This window comes from Trachinotus anak, unplaced genomic scaffold (assembly GCF_046630095.1).
Source record: "Trachinotus anak isolate AG129_WGS33_773 ecotype Australia unplaced genomic scaffold, CSIRO_AGI_Tana_v1 ptg000020l, whole genome shotgun sequence".
Classification (NCBI taxonomy): domain Eukaryota; kingdom Metazoa; phylum Chordata; class Actinopteri; order Carangiformes; family Carangidae; genus Trachinotus; species Trachinotus anak.
Window position 1 is genome coordinate 7,984,985 of NW_027273871.1, and position 12,994 is coordinate 7,997,978.

The 12,994-nt window shown below is 41.1% G+C and overlaps 1 protein-coding gene across 1 annotated transcript; it reads left to right on the plus strand.

Moving 5' to 3' along the window:
* Window positions 1–47: 47 nt before the first annotated feature.
* LOC139637509 (P2R1A-PPP2R2A-interacting phosphatase regulator 1) lies at window positions 48–10,474 on the plus strand. Its single transcript, XM_071506253.1, has 9 exons — window positions 48–183; window positions 1,338–1,422; window positions 1,540–1,596; window positions 2,656–2,702; window positions 2,786–2,843; window positions 2,962–3,026; window positions 3,113–3,168; window positions 3,290–3,374; window positions 3,471–10,474. The coding sequence occupies exons 1-9, from the start codon at window positions 83–85 to the stop codon at window positions 3,592–3,594; spliced, it is 678 nt and encodes a 225-aa protein (XP_071362354.1). The 5' UTR covers window positions 48–82; the 3' UTR covers window positions 3,595–10,474.
* Window positions 10,475–12,994: the final 2,520 nt, after the last annotated feature.

The following is a 12,994-nucleotide window of genomic DNA, read 5'->3' on the forward strand; positions in this document are numbered from 1 at the left end:
TGAGTAGAACTCGACGCCGCCGTCGAAGGGTCGGAGGCCGGCTGCTGCCGCTGCTGCTGCCGCCGGGCCTGCGGATCACGGTATGGAACGGATGGAGGTGGACCAGTGCGCAGGCGCAGCTGGCGGAGCAGGAGGCGGGGCTCTCCGCAGGTCGAACAGCGCCCCCATGATCACCAGTGTCAGGTCAGTGGTATTACACCCAGCACCGAACTGCGTTCAAAAAAAATTTATTTTATATTTGCCTTGTTTACAGGCTTTTTATCAATACACAGGATCTTTAATCCAGAATACACCAAACAGTAGTTGCTAAAAATAAAATCTAAACCTAAGCTTTTGTTTGGCCTGATTTTCCATTGTCTTTCTAGATAGATAGATAGATAGATAGATAGATAGATAGATAGATGTGTTGTACAGTTGTATGCAAAAGTTTGGACAAATTACATATTTTGTCGATTTCTGAAGTGAAAAGAAGTAAATACAACTTGGTAATTAGTCTTATTTTTTTCATTTCTGAAGTTAATGAAATTAAGAAGTCAGAACAAGGCTCATTTTAAAGTGTTTGCAGCAGTGGTTTTATTTATCGCTCATTTCAAAAATCATCAAAATATGTTATTTGTCCAGGATCTTCCAAACCTTTGCATACAACTAGAGCTGCATACGACTGTAGCTGTGATAAACAGTCGATTGGTCTATCAACAGAAAATTAATGAGAAACTGTTTTGATTAGTCATTTTTTAAATGTCAAATATTTGCTGATTGTAGCTTCTTAAAAGAGAGAACTTGATGCTTTAACACATATGATAGTAAATTGAATATATTTTGAATTTTGGACTGTTGACCGGAGAAAACTTGACATTTGAAGACATCACCCAGGTCTGTGGGAAATTATAGCAGGCATTTTTAACTGTTCACTCTCAATTTACATTGATTGATTAATTTTTGGATTAATCAATGAAAAATAATCATTAGTTGCTGCCTTACATACAACTGTATTTGTTCTATTTACAGGGAGCCATACATCATATTAAACCTTGTGTGAGACATTTTCTTAATTCCCAGGAGCAGCTTTAATTCTGTGCTTCTCAACCTTTTCGAGTCATGACCCCTAAAGCAAGATGGCATTTGTGTTGTGAAATGTGTGGTGTTGAGATTTTATAGATCAAACAGTCGATTGGGTGAGAAAATAATCAGAAGGATAATTCATCATTTGAAAATGACACTCCTTGTTTTTGTTGTGATAAAAGTCGTGTGCAGTTAAACTGTCAGTCCCCCTGCTCTGTGCATCCTCTCTCTCTCTCTGTATCTATATGAATACGTTGTCACTGTCTCTCTCTCAGTGACGGGATGACGGTCTTCAGTCCCGTGTCCTCGGCTCGATACAGACGCAGCAGTGTGTCCATCAACCCCAGCTGCCCTTCACAGGTTAGTGTCTGCCTACCACTGTACAATGCTCGTGATGTTGTTCCCACAGAGAACTTTAACCTCTTTTAACCTCATCGTGATGACCGTCAGTCCTTTCTTTTTCTTCTTGTCCTCCAGCTCGTCCCCCTCTCTCCCTTTTCTCTGACCGGAGACAGACTCGACCAGAAGAGACAGGTGAGGACTGACTGGGTTTGACTTCTTCCTCCTCCACAACATTTCTCTCCTTTGTGCATTCACACCAACACAACACAACACAACCCTGTCTTTGTCCTGACGTCTCCACAGGCTCCTTCAATAACACAGAATTTTACTTAACGTCAGATGTTGCAACTTTAAATGCTTTTAAATTAATATAAAAATGTGTCCATCTATTTCTTTGTGAAATTTATTCTAAGTCAGTGAACTTGACTCTAAAAATAAGACATAATTGTAAATTTGATTTTGAAAGTTAACATTCAGACAAAGCAGTTCATGTTCTAAATTCAGCTGAAGACATCCTAATTTTGTTGTTTCTTATTTTTTTGGTGAGAAAGTTTTAATCTTTTAATGTTGTTATGACGCGGTGCTTGTGGCAACAATAAAATGGAGACACCATGATGCAAAATGAAATCTTCAGCGTCTGAGGTGTGCAGTGAAATCAGCAGGGTGTTGTAAGGTGCAGAACTAAACAGGGATCAAACTAAGACGACACCAGGAGCCAGGACTGATACTGGACCCTGGACCATACTGAGGCACCTCAGGTCCCTGAGGACAAAGAGACACAGATTAGTAATGGATCCCAAACTCCAAGACCCAAGGAGTCATCACAATGTCTTCTAAATTGATCAATAAATGTCTCAGATATTTAAAATCAGACAATTAACACAAATTTCACAGTGAGGACAGTAGATGGGGTCAAAGGTCAGATTCCAGATCAAATTCACACCAAAGTTCACCTCCTGTTTATGAAATCTCGAGGTTTCAGACGTCCAGCTGGCTTGAGGGGGGCGGGGCTGAGAAGGGGCGGAGCTGACCTCTCATTCAATAAATTCTTATTGTTTTTAGTAATAATACTAATACTCTGCTTTTGGCCACTCTGAGTAAAGTAGAGGTGGATTTTTGGTGGATCATCTGGATCTGTCCTGCGCTCAGAGTCCTGCACGGGTCCAGTTCTACGAAGCCACACCCACAAGGCTCGGTACTCTGATGTCAACATGGAGGCTGCTAACGGCTGTGTGTTTGTGTTCACTACAGGAGGAGAACATGGAGATGACGCTCAGAGGGAGTCTGCAGAGACTCAGGTACAGCACATACACAACACTGCTCCACCTCTTCGAAGTTTAAACCAAGTGTAGTTAACCCCCACCTTCTCTCTCCCTCCCAGTGCTTCCAGTCTGATCCCAGTTCCTCCAGTCAGTCAGTGGCACGACCACACATCAGTGGTGAGCTCTTTTACTGCTCCGCTCTTATTTAGTTGGTTTTTGTCTCGGGATGCCTGTGCAGGTCAGAGTCTGAATTCAGATCAGAGTTTTTGGACTGACTGAACCTTTTCTTCTTCAGTGGTTTCAGTCACAGGACAGCGGAGTCACACCCAACTCGTCCCCGAGTCCCACCAGGAGGTTCAGGTACTCACACAAAAACCTGTTCATGCTTTTATTCTGGATTTGGTGGCAGCTGTTTGTTTCTTAAATCCATGTTCACTGTCCAACAGACCAGCAGTCAGCGCCACTGTGAGATGGCCTGCTTTAACTCCACTGAAGAGGAAAGGTAGCGTCTGTGTGTGTGTGTGTGTGTGTGTGTGTGTGTGTGTGTGTGTGTGTCTGTGCTTTATTTTTTGAAGTGTAAAGAAGTAGCTCCCTCTTTAAATCTGTGAACCTTGGTCTGTCAGGTGGGGTGGAGTCTGACGGACCCCCAAAGAAGCTTTTTGTTGCTGGGGTAACAGATCCCGCCCACCGCAGCAGCTACACAGTCAGGTGAGGATCACCTGAAACACACACAGTCATATTTGTGTCAAACAATAAATGAAGAATCATGAATGAAGCTCTCACTCCTCTCGTCTCCCCCCTCAGTGTCTCTCAGTCTACGGCAGACTCCCCACCAGCAGGAGGCGTCAGTCCTCAATCCAGCCCTCTGTCCCTCTCTCCTCCCCCCTCCTTCACCCCCTTCAGCTCCCATCAGCACCCTGGACACTAAACCCCTCCACCACGCCCACTTCACCCACACTCCGGACCCCGTCACTGTGGGTGCAGACGGCTCACCAGCATCTTCAGAGACCCAAAAACCTGGAGGAACATCGACCCTCTTTGCACCTTATTTCTGTGTGAACCATCTGCCAGCATCACTGTCAGGCCCCTCCCCTCCTGTGACCTCATGTGATGGACAGAAGAACCTGATCTTCATGATCTCTGAGCAGGTTTATTGTCTTGGAAAGTGTCTGTTCTGGACTTTACCTTGATGTTTCTAATCTGCCCATCACTTATTCCACATGTCACATTATTGGATAATCTCTCAATTGCTCTTCAATTAATCCCAGTTCAGTCTGTGTTGGACTAACGTTGGTCCACAGTCGGGCAACAAGACTTTTGCTTTGTCTGTTTCAGAGCACTGAGGGTCACAGCATGAACCCAGTCCTCCTCAAATCAAACTGCATCAGCATCATCACGAGATCATAAAAAAAGGTTTGGGAAACATTTTGAGAAACTGAGGACACACTGTTTGTGTCGTCAAGCTTCTGCAGAGACGTCTGTGCAGAGAGGGAAAAGTCTTGTTCCTTGGCTGCATTTCTCTCAGAACCTGGGATGGGACAATCATTTCGGACACCAAAGGAGCTTCTCGGATGGATTAAATCTTGAGGCTGCTCATTGGAGGATTCAGGGGACCAATCAGTCAGTGCTTTTCATGAAGTTCCAGATCTTCTCTGATCAGTTATTGGGAGGTTCTGAAGAAGCTTTAATCAAGTCTTGAGTTGTAATCAAGACACAGAATCAGAGACTCGAGGTCTGAATCGTTTCTCTAAAAAGTCAAGACACTTCAAGAACGTTTGGTTCCACTTTCAGTGACCCGGTTGACACCTACAGAAAGTGAAGGACCCAAGACGCTGCTTGTTGTCCTGGAGTTGTACTTGTTGTTCAAGTATGTAAACTTATCAAGCTTTCTATCAGGAAGCTGTAAAAACCAACAGATTTATTTAGACAAGGTCCTGAAGCTGAAGTCATGAAGGTTCTTGACTGATAGATCTGTGGAGCAATGTCTGGACTCTGCCAGCACTGCTTCAAATCAGTGAACCAGAGTTATGCACTTACTGAGCATCATATCACTTCACCTTCAGATCTCATGGAGTCTGTTTGTAGAACGTCTGAAGAGGATTTGTCAACAAAGCAAATGACTAAATCTACAGAAACCCAAAAGCCACAGTCAGAAGTGATGGCACTTTTCAGCTGTGTCCAAATTCAGGGGCCGTATCCTTCCGAGGCCGTGGCCTACGAAGGTGTGGCCCTTCGTAGCCACTGCAGGTCGCGGCGGTCGATCTAAAATGAGACGGTCTGGTCTACAAAGGTTATTTGTTTTGTTTTACCAGGTTGGCCGGCCCATACAGTTGCTTCGCAAAGCACAGCTCCTGTTGCCTAGCAACTCTGACAACACAACTTTTTTTTTTAAACAAAAACTTGAGGTTTTACATTTACGTGCAAAAGTGTAATCTTCAGGGTCTGTCGTTGTTTGCTTTCATATTATTTTCATTACTGACAAGCAGTGAATCTTGGGATAGGTTGGGCCACGAAGGATCCATCTGTTGGAGCCTTTGTTGTCCAGCAACAGAAGGAGGCATTTGAAGGAGGCTTCGGAGAGGGACAACCAAGCCGCACAGTAATCAGTCTTCAAATGCAGCCTCTGCAGGATGTGGGTCCTGAGTTGGGACACAGCTTGTGTCTTGTGTTTGAGCCCAAACCAGATATTCCTGAGTCAAACCTGAAATTCAGTAACTGAAAACAGGTTCAGTCACTTAAGCCTAAGATTTTGTGTTTTAACGAAACGTTGTAGTCGTCCGTCGCAGCTGAGTCGCCCCGACCGATGCCTTCTGGATTTCCCAGGAGAAACTTTACAGACTCCAAATATTGGTCTACAGTTTGTTTAAGTTTGGCCGATGGTTCTGCTGCAGGATGACTAGTTTGATGAACTGGCTCCTGGTCAGTAGCAGAATGAAGAACTCGTGGTCTGTTTGTTAATAGTGTATCTATATGTGAATATCGACAGTCGGAGCAGCTGATTCATGCTCAGTTCTCTTCAGCCTGCAGGGTTTGATTGTACATATTGAATCTGCAGGAAGTGCCGCGCTTTTCCCTCCTAAACATCCAACCACATCTTCAGTTTTCTCTCTGACCGACTTCAGTTTGTTCAACCACATTGTCCTTCCAGAGCATTTTCACTTCTTGCTGAGTATTTCATGAAGGTCATCCTTCACATATCTGTTGTACTTGTTTTGAAAAAGGTTTTCAGACAGATGTTACTTTTTTAAGACCGGAACTGATGTCGGTCCTCATGTCAACAACTCTAGATTCCTTTTTTCCACTTCAGAGAATCCCCCTTTAAGAATTCACCAGTTTTAGTTGGTGGTAATCTGGGCAGTAATTCAGTATCATAGTTTAATTATATCGTGATGATATGAACTTATATTTTCTTTCTACAGATTTCTGTTGACCACATAAATGATTTTGAGCAGGCTGCAATTTAAACGCAGTGAAACGCTTCACATCAGTTTATTTGATGTGATTTTGCACATATCTCCTGTATATAGTGATAATAACCACATCACCCAGCCCCTGGTTTAATGGTTTCATTCCAAACGCTGCAGACCAGCTCATGTTCCCATTCGGGCTCCATAACAATCATGTTGGTGTCCCGGTTTGCACAGACATCATCCATCCCTCAAAAATATTACTTAAATAAGCAACAACTCACTGATGTGGTTTTTGACAATATTAATGTACAGTTTTGTTTTGTTTATTTTCTTTGATGAAATTATTGTAAAGATTCAGTACGAGTGCACAGACTGTGACTTCATCGAGGCACAGAAGGGTTTCAGAAACAAGCTGCAGTTCGGCTTCCAACGTTTGCACTTGCACAGTATTGTACAGTTTTGTACTATCACTCATCATTGTGCCTAAACGCGTCGTCATGTTTTGGAGGAGCGACAGTCGGGTTGTTTTTTCTTCACATCTGATCGGAGAAATTTCACCTCCCACACTGACAGGAAGCTCTTTTGTCAGAGCGTCCTGGTCTTTTATAATCACCTGACCTGTCACCTGTGAGATAAGTTTGTACATAAGCTGTTTTTATGGAAGTGTCTTTATTCCCCTCCCTCCTCCAAAAAAAGCAATGAATTGATGCGAATCGGTGAGAGTGGGCTGCTGCTCCTTCAGCTGCTCCAACTCTGCTGAGTTCATGTAAAAATCTTTCCAAATCTTTTCTAGTGACAGATATGACGTATTTTTATTATCACAACTTTGCACAGCTCTCATTCTATTATTCTGATCTTTCTCTCTGTAACATGACTGGTATCGTATCGTCATGAAAGAAACGCTCTTAAGTTTTGCTGCTTTTTTCTGTTTTTCCTGCTTTATGTTTGACTTGTTACCGTCTCTGTGAGTCTGTCCTGTTTCTGAGAAACGCATTCAAAGCTGAAAATAACGTCAGATTAGTTTGGGTCCGTTCAGTTTTCATGCTCAGATCTAAACAGGGATAAAAATCTAGCTTTAAAATGTTCAGTAATGATGTAAAGCTTCTTCAGATAGAAAATAATCCTACTGTATTTGAAAGTCCCATTGTGGCAATTTTGTATTGAAATTTTTTGATAATAGTGTCGATAAAATACCTTTTAAAAAAAAATATTGTGTGTGTGTGTGTGTATGTGCGTGTTTGTGTGTATATGCATATATATCACAAACGCGCACACGTGTGTGTGTGTGTGTGTGTGTATATTATTTATATTTATATATATTTTTAAAGGTATTGGTACAAAACCTCAGGTATTTTACAGACTCTATTGTCAAAAAATTATATAGTCTACAAAAAATATATATGTATCACACCGTCGCACACAGCTGCCAACTGTAAAAATGTCTAAACATGAGGAGCCGCACAAGTTTTGTCTGCAAAAGTCAGATTTAATCTGATTCAAGAACAACCCTAATACATCCATAAGATTAAGAATCACATTTTGATATCATATCATCACATCATATCTGGTCTACCTGTATCAGTGTGTACCTGTATTTTGCATCAACCATCACCAACATTTGGGAGTTTCCAACATTTTTATCAGTACAAAAAGTTTATGCTCAAATATCTTTATGTGTTTTCGTAGAGGGTTCTTAAAGGGGGTAAACAAAATACAGATAGAAGTTTAAGTTCAAATTTATATTTAAAATCAGTAAAGCAAGAAATATTTTTCAGAACAATGTTTTTTTTGCAGAGTTTGATCTGGTGAGAAGCAGGATAGACTTTTCTCAGAGGTAACAACACGCTGCCAAATTCATAGAGCTGCACAGACACAAACTGTAGCTTTAAGTTTCTTTGTATTAATTTAAACTTTGCACACTGACCATCCCAGACTGTTGGTAAGTATGAAGAGAGAAACTGCTTTCATGTAGCTGGATCACAGCGTGATGCCGACTCTTGGTCTCTGTAGATAAACGTCAGTAGTTTTCACTCTGGTGCTTGTACGAATTTCTGCATCTACGAATGTTTTTAAGCCAAAAATTCTTCATCAAAATGCAAGTTTTCCAAGAAAAATATTACAATAACTGTAATACTGGAAGAACAGTATTCATGTTTGATGGTTTTTTTGTTGGTTTTTTTTTTTTGTCTCGTCCTGCTCACCTTTACGGGATTTGCCTCTTGGTTTTTCTTCAATGTTTTAAAGCATCACGCCGCAGATTCCCAGAAATGTGTCAGGGCTGAAATCATTGTACATCCAGTTCTTTTTTCTTTAACGTACAATCTCCAGCATGATTAGAGATTTGGCTCTTCTCCTGTATATCCACATTTACCTACTATCACTGGTTTTCTTCCACTGCACTTGAATTTAAAGGTCCCATATCTGAAGTGTTGATCTCCATCACAAGATATATTTGGAGCTCTAGACTGCTTTGTTGTGACATCACAAAGTTCCAGAAGTCCTGATGGCTGGTTTTAAGGCTCAGTGTCTGAATACAGGCTGTGTGCATTTCTCTGTGGACTGAGGCTTTGATACTTTCACAGTATTAATATAGAACCTAGACCTGCTTTATAATCACAAACACATGGACATCTGCCTTTAGACTGTGTGGAGCTTTGAATACCAGTATGACCTGATTCATAGAGTTATGTGAGTGACAGGCTGTAGCAGGTATAAATTTGATCCAATAAGATAATAATATCTGACATATATGTAGTTGGTGTAGTATCAATAAAGCTTCCTTTGAAAAAAGTAGAAATTCACCCCCAAAAAAAGAAAATCTCCAATCAAGCTGGAATAGTACGTTTTTTTTTTCTTCTTTTATGTCAGATGATAAATGAGATGATTTTGTTCAGATTTCCTCTCTGACATAAGCTTTACCCCTGAAATGTCATATTTTCTGGAGTTCTGACAAACTGCTTTTTTTTTTTTTTTTTTAAATTCAGGCAGCGATTTTCGCATTTTAAAACCAGATGGAAGTTTCTCGTTGTGACGACATCCAACATGTTATCAGGAGAAAAGTTCGTCTTGAGGAGATGTGTTGGTTTTGTTATGTAACAGATAAAATGACATAAACAGGAAACAATATGTAGTAACAACAAGAAAATAACATGAAAATATTTAGTTTTGTTGTTGTGAACGTTTTAGCTTCTTGTTCTTCACAAACAGATTCAAGATGATAAAAGGTTGAAGCTTCTGTTGGTCAGTGCATTGATCAGGATCTGGACGTCCTCGTCCTTTACCTTGTTTTACTTTCAACTCTTTACCTTTTGTCCTCTTCCCAGTGATGCTTGAATCATCCGTGAAAAGGTCGTTGAGTCGATGTTGAAGTGAGTGCCTCCTGTTTGTGTTGGTCTGTGTGTCGTCACTCAGACTGAAGTTTTAAGCGAGTAATCAGTCAACGTTTATTCAGTGTTAAAGGAATATTTCACTCTGGTAGAACACAGTGATTCCTCAGCGCCAATACTCACCAATAACCGTTTAGATTGTGACCAAATAATCTGAATAAGGTCCAGTTCGTACATACTTTCAAAACACTAAGGTTCAGGCTTTCAGTTAACGTTGTTTTGTATGAATTGCGAGACTTTAAAGATCATTTATGATTTTAGATTTTCTTACAGAAGAAATATTACACAACCTCAAAGGAAACTGTTTTTCATTGAGGCCACAGAATATTGGTTGAACTGTATATTTGTGTTTGAACTAGACCTGAATTAATCAAGTCAATGTTAATTATTTTACTAATTCATCAAGCAAAAGTGAAAAAATGTAATTTGTCAGGGTTTGGCTTCTGAAACAGGAGGATTTCCTGCTTCTTTGTCATTCATCAGAATAAACTGAATGTCTTTGGGTTTTGGACGCTGGTCGGACTAAACGAGACATGAGGACATCACCGTTGACTCTGATTGGCATTTTTTCACCACTTTTAACATTTAAACAAAAAAATAATTGGCAAATGAATCGATAATGTAAATGATCGTTAGCTGCAGCCTTAAACTTCCCAAATAGTCAAAACCAAAAGTCGACTGAGGAGCAAAAGACGTTTTAGCAGTTTCTCCCTGTTTCCAGTCTTTGTGCTAAGCTAACAGCTAATTAAAAATGATTTGGCGGTAAAGTGCTGAAAAATGTACTCGAATCTACTAGAGTGGGATACGACTTTAAAAAGGGCTGCTAGAGTTTTATTCAAGATGATAAAGGGAACTTAAAGCACATCTATGAAATCATTCACACAAGTATTTTCAAAGTGTAAATAGTTTTTCTCTCTGTTCCTTTTTTTTTTTTTGACAAATTCTCTACGTAAGACAAATGAGATGATGTATTTTTATGCAACTGAAAAATAAAAGTCTATATTCAAGTGTTCATTCCCTCCTGATGATCTCATGGCTGTAAAAATGACGCAGAATGACTTTTTAGTTTTTAGGGGAAATTCATGTACACACTATAAATATATATATATAATATTATATTGTATATGAAAACTATCAATAAAAGAAAATCTGTACCAAACCAGAAAATGTGTAATTTGTCAATAGTTCACTGAACATCTTATCAAGAGATAAATAAGGTTTATTATATCTGTGTAGTTTTGTCTGTCGCTTTATCTTTTTGTTTTTTTTAAATGAATTGTTGTGAAATGAGAGTCTGTGTTTTTTTCACTGGTCTGTAAAATGTCACAAAACAAATAATTAATCAAGACAAATCAATTATGAAACAGTTTCAGAGTTAGTGTTTGATCATTTTTGATAATTGTTCAAATGTGACTGTTTTTATCATATTACTCTATGATGGTAAACAGAATATCTTTGGATTTTTGACTGCTGGACATTGTGGTGGACATTATGGAATATTCATAGACATTTTATAGATTAATCAATATTCATTACGTTATACTTTTATAGAAAAAAATAATAGGCAGAGGAATCAGTCCTCACAGCTCAAGTGTTTTTTTTAAACCATTCAGGTTGTCACACAGATTGACACTAACATCTATTTTTACAGCTAAAATAATTTGTCAATTAATTTATTAGTCAATCCACAGAAGATAAAGAAACAATTGTGGTGATTAATTAGGAAACATTTAGCTGGCTGCAGATTCTAAAATGTGAACGTTTTCTATTTGTTTAGTGTTAAAGTTGTATCTTTGAGTTGTGGACTGTTACAAAAATATTTCAATATGTGAATTAAATAGTTGTCACTAATTTCTATATATCTACCAGATGGGGACCCCAGGAGGAGTAGCCACTGTTACTCTACAGTGGGTCAAACCAAATAAAATAAAACAGATTTAAAAATTCTTCAAGAAAATAATCACAATAGTGACAGTGAAAATAACTATTAGCTAATTATTTTTTATCAGTTTTATCTATTAAACATCAGAAAATGTCGTCTGTCCACAACCAGAGATTTTCCGTCTGCAGCCACAAAGGCTGAAGAAAAGCAGCGAACGATCACAGAAGCTGAGATAAAGACAATAAAGATAAAGCCGCTTTGAAAGACAGTGGGACAAGCCTGACACTAACCTCCACATCAGAGCCACATCAGAACCCCCCTCCTCCTCCTCTACCAAAGGAACGTCTCTCTCTATCCTGGAGAGAGATGTCAACAGGCTTTTTAAGAAGCAGAACCCCCGCAAAGCAGCCGGTCCTGACTCTGTCTCTCCATCATCCCTGAAGCACTGTGCTGATCAGCTGTCTCCAGTGTTCACAGACATCTTCAACACCTCACTGGAGACCTGCCACGTGCCAGCCTGCTTCAAATCCTCCACCATCATCCCTGTCCCCAAAAAACCAAGGCCCACAGGACTAAATGACTATAGACCCATTGCCCTGACCTCTGTGGTCATGAAATCATTTGAGCGTCTTGTCCTGTCCCACCTCAAATCCATCACTGACCCACTCCTGGACCCCCTGCAGTTCGCCTACAGAGCCAACAGGTCTGTAGACGACGCCGTCAACATGGCTCTCCACTTCATCCTCCAGCACCTGGACTCCTCAGGGACCTATGCCAGGATCCTGTTTGTGGACTTCAGCTCTGCCTTCAACACCATCATCCCGGCTCTGCTGCAGGACAAGCTCTCCCAGCTGAGCGTGCCTGACTCCACCTGCAGGTGGATCACCGACTTCCTGTCTGACAGGAGGCAGCACGTGAAGCTAGGAAAGCATGTGTCTGACTCCCAGACCATCAGCACTGGATCCCCGCAAGGCTGCGTTCTTTCTCCTCTGCTCTTCTCCCTGTACACCAACACCTGCACCTCCAGCCATCAGTCTGTCAAGCTCCTGAAGTTTGCAGACGACACCACTCACATTGGACTCATCTCTGATGGCGATGAGTCTGCCTACAGGTGGGAGACTGAGCGTCTGGTGACCTGGTGCAGGCAGAACAACCTAGAGCTAAACGCTCTGAAGACAGTGGAAATGATAGTGGACTTCAGGAAGAGCCCAGCCCCACCCACCCCCATCACCCTGTGTGACTCCCCCGTGGCTACCGTGGAGCATTTTCGCTTCTTGGGAACCACCATCACACAGGATCTCAAATGGGAGCTAAACATCAGCTCCCTCATCAAAAAAGCTCAGCAGAGGATGTATTTCCTGAGGCAATTGAAGAAGTTCAACCTGCCAAGGACTATGATGGTGAACTTCTACACCTCCATCATCGAGTCCATCCTCACCTCCTCCATCACCATCTGGTACGCTGCTGCCACGGAGAGGGACAATAACAGACTGCAGCGTATCATCCACTCTGCTGAGAAGGTGATTGGCTGCAATCTTCCGTCCCTCCAGGACCTGTACGCCTCAAGGACTCTGAGGCGTGCAGGGAAGATTGTAGCTGACTCCTCCCACCCTGGACACAAACTCTTTGAGACACTCCCCTCTGGCAGGA

Bases quoted from the DNA above. Each gene is read 5' to 3' on its own strand.
- LOC139637509 (XM_071506253.1), top strand. From the start codon at position 83: ATGGAACGGATGGAGGTGGACCAGTGCGCAGGCGCAGCTGGCGGAGCA. The intron at 184-1,337 runs GTCAGTGGTATT...TCTCTCTCTCAG, and splicing joins CCCATGATCACCAGTGTCAG to TGACGGGATGACGGTCTTCA. The intron at 2,844-2,961 runs GTGAGCTCTTTT...TTTCTTCTTCAG, and splicing joins GGCACGACCACACATCAGTG to TGGTTTCAGTCACAGGACAG.